The 6,290-nt window shown below is 44.9% G+C and overlaps 1 protein-coding gene and 1 pseudogene across 1 annotated transcript; both read left to right on the plus strand.

Annotated features, from left to right (window-relative positions):
• The first annotated feature begins 681 nt into the window (after window positions 1-681).
• Window positions 682-1,904, plus strand: LOC147452543 (uncharacterized; annotated as a pseudogene).
• A 900-nt stretch (window positions 1,905-2,804) lies between these two features.
• Window positions 2,805-4,892, plus strand: LOC147452544 (cytochrome P450 94C1-like). Its single transcript, XM_086518192.1, has one exon. The coding sequence runs from the start codon at window positions 2,938-2,940 to the stop codon at window positions 4,702-4,704; it is 1,767 nt and encodes a 588-aa protein (XP_086374318.1). The 5' UTR covers window positions 2,805-2,937; the 3' UTR covers window positions 4,705-4,892.
• Window positions 4,893-6,290: the final 1,398 nt, after the last annotated feature.

The raw sequence follows: 6,290 nt of genomic DNA on the forward strand, positions 1-6,290 counted from the left end.
GAGAGAGAGAGAGAGAGAGAGAGAGAGCGTGCTAGTTGCAGTCACGTTGGACAATAAGCCTTGGCAAGGAGCGAAGCATTTCCAAGCAAAGCATCTTTCTCCAACAACATATGATCTCACAAAGAAAAGCATCGACCGCCAGCTCTAGAACTAAGAGAGGGATCATGGAAGATTCCACCTCGTGCATTCCTGAATAGTGCCTTGCCTCGCTTCAAGAAGAGCCCGCGTCCTCCTCCTGCGTTCGTTATGGGTGCCCATCACGGCTGCCATCTGCTTTCCCTAGCGTCTGTCTCCTCGACATCATGAGCGAGAGAGAGTGAGATGAAAAGTGAAGAGGGGCAGGTCTCCACGACCTCCATTTCACTTTCCGTCCCATTTAAAACAAGAACATCCTCATGAGATTCCTCCTTAAGCACCTACTCCACTCCACTCGAGGTATTTAATAAACATCCTAAAGAGTAGCACCCACCATTTTCATTCATCATTATCTTCTCCATAACTTTCTAATGAATGCTTACTGCAGCACTCACCAATCAAACTTTTTTGCTTTGCTTTGGATAATTGGAAGCCATGGCAGAAACTTAGTTGGATCACTATTTTTTTTGGGCCATCCCCCATCAAGGCTAAAGGGTCTGAACTGCTTACCTTACTATGGGGAGCATGGAATAGGGCAAGGAAAAATCTGTCAGTCTTGTGGTCTAAACAAGGCTAATGTTGTCCAACAATTCGACTCCATTTGGTGGCCCCTCTCCCCCCTAAACCCTATCACCAATAATTAGATAAGGACGGAACTTAGATGTCACAATAAAGGTATCTCCACTTGGGGAGTTCTTTGGAACAGGCAGCTACATAGGTGGAAATCAGTGGAGGAACTTCTCTTCCAGTTTCCCCTCCAGCCATGGGAACTCTCGCTCATATTATCCAGACTTGAGGTATTCCCTAGTTCTGAGCTCTTGAAGCTTTCACTTAAAAAAAGTGTCCCGCTTAGTGCCTTTGGATGGAAAGGTGGGTTCAAACTACAGCACCCGCAATTGAATCTTGGTGACATCACCCCCTCCCTGCACATCACCCTAAACAGACACTGGAACGTCAACCTAGAAGGAAGCAGTGGATGTTCAAATTCAAAAAGCTGTGGGACAAGTCAATTCAACCCAAGAAATCCGTCCTCCTTTGGCTTATACTCTTCATAAAGCTCTGGACAGGGGAGAAAAGCCTCAATGTAGGGTTATCTACGGGGACCTATTTCAGATGCAATGTAGAAGTAGAGTCTATTTTTCATTTATTCCTAAACTGTCCTCAGTCTGCTGTTATTTTGTCCCCTATAAGAACTGTACTCAAAAAACTAGTCTCTTGGAGACAACTCTTACTAGGCAACTCTATAGGTATTCTGTCCTGCTATTGGAACCTAACTAGGGCTGAATTCTTATGGATCATCTGGAAATTGAGAAACAGTTATGTGTTTAATGTGGATTACCAGGCTCCCATCCTGAAAGCTCTCTCTGTGGATTTCAATCTACAAGTGTTCAAAGTAAAAATTAATGAAGCCAACATCTACTATCTGAGGAACTGGATTATTAAAGATGCAGAGAAAGCTCACAAGGCAAGTGGAGGCTGAGGATCTTGAACTCCCCATCAACAAGAGAAAGCTAGTGGAAATTAAGAACATGCTGGCTGCTAATCAGGAAGCTTCTCGGGCTGCGTTCAAGGCTGTTTCCAAAGCGGGAAGCTTCATGGAAAAGATACAAGGAATGATCGACTCTCTGAAAAGATTAATCAAAGATACATATGGTTGAAATGATGTATATGGTCGGGTTGTATATGATCGAAAATATTTGTTTAGTATCAAGGCAAAATTTTGTAATGGGTGGGTTTTGTAAAGGGAGATTCTCCCTAGAATGGGTATGGTCTCGGGTAAGGTCACGGACTGCAGGTGCTCCATGGTTCACGGTTGTAACTTTGTCCCCTCTCTTCTGTTAATATAATTTTCATCACTTTGTTGGGAAAAAAAATAGCCAGCCAAAAGGAGAACCCATGTCTTTGGCTCTGCCTTTTGGGCAAGCCAAAACTGGCTTAGGGGGCATGAAAAAGCACATGCATGCGTGGTTAGGCCGCCATTCTGCCAAAGCCTAGGTGGTGGGTTCAAACCCCCGATGCTCGGTCCACGTGTGTATTTTGCTCACCCTCCGCCCCCCTCAAGATACGTGCGCTTGCATCCCCGCCGTTGATCCCATGATGGGATCTTTATTACAGACCCTGTGGGCTTTAGTGTCAAGGCGAGGCTTGTCCTTCTATGATGTTGGCAATGACAATGTTCACTTTGCTCACGAGTTTGTGAATCTATTCTTATTTGTTGATTGCATTTAAGGGCAAATGAGAGTAATCCTCAGTGTTGGGGACACCCCTCATCACTAATTGACACCTCAATTTTAGAGGGGATCTATAATTGAAAATTGGCGTCGCTTGTCAGTGAAGATCACAATCGTTGATCCCAAATGTGAACTTGATGTGAACTTCATATGCATTGTGAACTTGCATATGAACTAGATGTGAACTCTGCAGGCTATGTGTACTATATTATGGTGGTGTGAACTCGCTGTAAACTCGATGTGAACTAGGATCGCATCCAAAACCACAAAATATAATGCTATCATTTTTCATGCTTATTAAAATGTGTGCACAAGTGTAGTGGTTAGGGGTTTGCCAGCATGATGGCGAGGTCTCGAGATCAAAGCCTCAGTTGCTCATATTTTTTCCTCCAAATGGATCGAACGGCCCACGATCAACAATGGTAGATCCAAGGAGGTGTACACACCCTTCGGTTGACGAGCACAGTGGTTGCTGACGTGATCTCTGTGTTTGTGTGCTTGTGTGTGTGTGTGTGTGTGTGTGTGTGTGAGAGAGAGAGAGAGAGTGGGGGAAGTATTAGGAAGAGCAAGCATGTGGACGATCGCCGTAGCAGTGGCTTGTGTAGCTTTGTATCTGCTATGGAGGTATCATCCTCGTTATGGCGGAAACCCAGGTCTACCCTCTTTCCCCATTGTTGGCTGTTTACCTCTCATCCTGCTCAACAAGCACCGATTCTACGAATGGTCCTGCGAGGTCTTCGAGAGCGCCCATGCCCTCACTCATCTCGTTTTCATGGGCTCCCACACCACCATTGCCACTGCTGATCCTCGGAATGTGTACCATATCCTCAAATCCCGCTTTGATTTCTACCCCAAGGGCCCCAACTTCTACCCTTACTTCCATGACATTTTTGGTGTGGGAATTTTCAACAGCGATGGCCCCATCTGGCGCTTCCAGCGCAAGGTCGCCAGCCATATCTTCACCTCCAACTCTCTCAAGGACTTTGTTGTGGACATTGCTGATGCTGAGATTTGTCGTCGCTTGATCCCGGCTTTGGAGTTTGCACGTAAAGATCAGAGTGGATGCCCACTTGATCTTCAAGCCCTCTTTATGGATTTCACCTTTGACACCATCTCGCAGCTCACGTTCGGTGTCGACCCTGTGCGTCTAGTGAGCTGCAAATTCATCAAATCAAGGTTGAATGGGAATGTGCAGCATGTGGAAGTGGGCGTTGAAGGAGGCAAATCAAATTGCATTGATTGTAGTGATTACATTCAACCCAATGGACAGAGCTTGTCATCCCATGCGGAAGATGGTCGCACGTTGCAGAGAGAGAGTGGTGTGTCATATATGAAGGTTCCCGGTGACCTAATACAGGGATTTGCGGAAGGATTCCCTGCTGCCCTCCATATTATTGCAAATAGATTCCTGACGCCAAAATTTGTATGGCAAGCCAAAAGGCGACTGAACATTGGAAGTGAAAAGAAACTTCGGCATGCCTTGAAAGCAGTGAATAAGTTTGCGACCTTTGTCATTGAGAAGAGCAAGAACGAGAACAGCAGGCGTAAAGACCTGCTTGCCATGTTTATGCAGGTATCAAAAACACAAGTGGCCAGCCTGCTTGAGGGCGAGGATGACGTGACCTGGAAGGAGAACGGTGACAATGAGGAGGGGCAAGCACTCTCAGACTCTTTACTGAAGGACATCTTATTAAGCTTCATCTTAGCAGGGAGAGAGACCGTGGCGTCCGGGATAACATTCTTGATTTGGCAGATATGTCTTTACCCAGAAGTAGAGGAAGCTATCCATGAGGAGATCAAAAGGATTCTCAAAGATCGCCAGTTGAACAAATCGGGCGCCAAAGAAGTTGGAACCTTCGCCTATGAAGAAATAAGGAAAATGCATTACCTACATGCAGCATTATCGGAGTCGATGAGGTTGTTTCCCCCCATTCCATCAGATCCAAAGTATGCGGCAGAAGATGATGTCCTGCCGGATGGAACGAAAGTCCAAAAGGGTTATGAAGTATCATACAATGTGTTTGCGATGGGAAGAGCAAGGCAAGTGTGGGGGGATGATTGTCTCAAATTCAAACCCGAGAGGTGGCTCGGAGAAGATGGGGCCTTTGTTGCTGTGAGTCCCTTCAAGTATCCCGTCTTCCAAGCTGGTCTACGAACATGCTTGGGCAAGGACTTTGCTTATATACAGATAAAGCAAGTTGTTGCATCTCTTGTTCGGGATTACAAGATCTCTCTGAGCCCTGGATTCAAACCCAAGTTGTCTTTTAGTATAAACATGCTTATGACAAATGGGTTGCCAGTGATTCTCCACAGAAGGCAGAATGATGCTGCTAGTTGAGACTCTGATATTATGGAGTCTTACATTATTTCTTCCTAGGCACAAGCTTGTACTGATTATGTAAATATTTGGGTCACTTTCTGTGATGAATTAGTGCATGCCCCTCGTGAAGTTTGCCTTGATACATCAGTAATGCTCGGGACAAGTCAGTGTTAAGCGTAATTTATATTTATGAGGGTTTTGTGGTATACTTGTGTTAGGTGCCCCACTTTCTCTCTTTGTTTTCTTGTTTATAGCTCAGGGTACCCACTTAAAGTGCATATAGTAAGTGGGTTCCTGGAGCTATATCGATAGTAAGCAGGTGCCTTGAGCTATATCGATAGTAAGTGCACACCTTTAGCTATAAGCATTGCAACCACATTGAAGTGCCGTTTCATAATGTGCGCAGTACGGTTCAGTTTTCTATCCAAAAGAGCAAATTGTTACGATTTATTGTAGTCTTGGTTGCCAGCACCACCTTTGAGACTTTAATTTTCTGCTTAATGCAATAAAGGCAATCAAAGTTGCAGTGTTTTGTTGCGAACAACACCCAGGATGCAGTGCATGTAGACTAAGGGTTACCACTCATCTTTAGTATGTTGATAACTTAAGTAGACCAAACCCACCTTGTAATGGACAGAAAGGAGGTTCATATGCCCCAATGTTGTACCATACACATCTTTTTTGTATAGTGAGTCATCCTCACCGGTAAATGAAATCCCCATCCCAAGAGGGATCAACAGCTGAAGATGATCAGCAATTCTCAGCTGCTTTTTTGCAAAGGGGGGGCAATTGGGACTTGCTGGATTTGAATTCATCACCTCCCCATTGAGATGCCAATGGAGCCCCATCGAGACACCAGCACTCTACCATCACACTAGCACACATGTTTTTGAGGTGATGGTTGAGGTTTGTCATCCTTGGAAGCGTTCCTTGGACGTATGGTGGTTAAAGTCACATTAAGTTCACATTAGTTCAAAATGCTCTATCGTTCACATAGAGTTGACACATAGGTCACACTCAACCGGTTCACATGTAAGCTCACAAAGTGTGTCGGACAGCCGAGATTTACCTCATATGGGGCGTTCACTCTGACCATTGATCCCACATGGGTGTGGGGGTTGTACTGAAAACTAAAAGTCATTTAAAAACTTGTGTGGGAGTGCAACGACAACCGCTCAAGGTGCATGTGTGCACCCTATCCCCACCACATCATGTTCGGCATGCAACCATATTTCAAATTCACTTCAACCAAGTCTTCATTGCTCCTCCACAACATAGCCATGATGCCCCACAGCACACACTATGAAACATGGTGTTCAGATGATGGCTTTCAAAGCCTTTGTTGCAATACGCACTATGAAATGTAGTTCACTCTGAACATTAATCCCACATGGGAGTGGGAGTGGACCCATTCACAAACTAAAAAATGACATTCAAAAACTTGTATGCGTGTAAGGCATGTTTTACCAGAAAAGGTAACTAGCAAAGAACTAATGGGGTACATTGGTGGATTGTGAAGGAATTAAATTGATCAAATTCAAAACAATCAACCACAATGGACTTCGTCTGGGACCTTACCAATCAAAAGTGCTTACCAGCACCTC

Source organism: Adiantum capillus-veneris, chromosome 8 (genome assembly GCF_014529385.1).
Source record: "Adiantum capillus-veneris isolate H3 chromosome 8, ASM1452938v2, whole genome shotgun sequence".
NCBI classification, from domain to species: Eukaryota; Viridiplantae; Streptophyta; class Polypodiopsida; order Polypodiales; family Pteridaceae; genus Adiantum; species Adiantum capillus-veneris.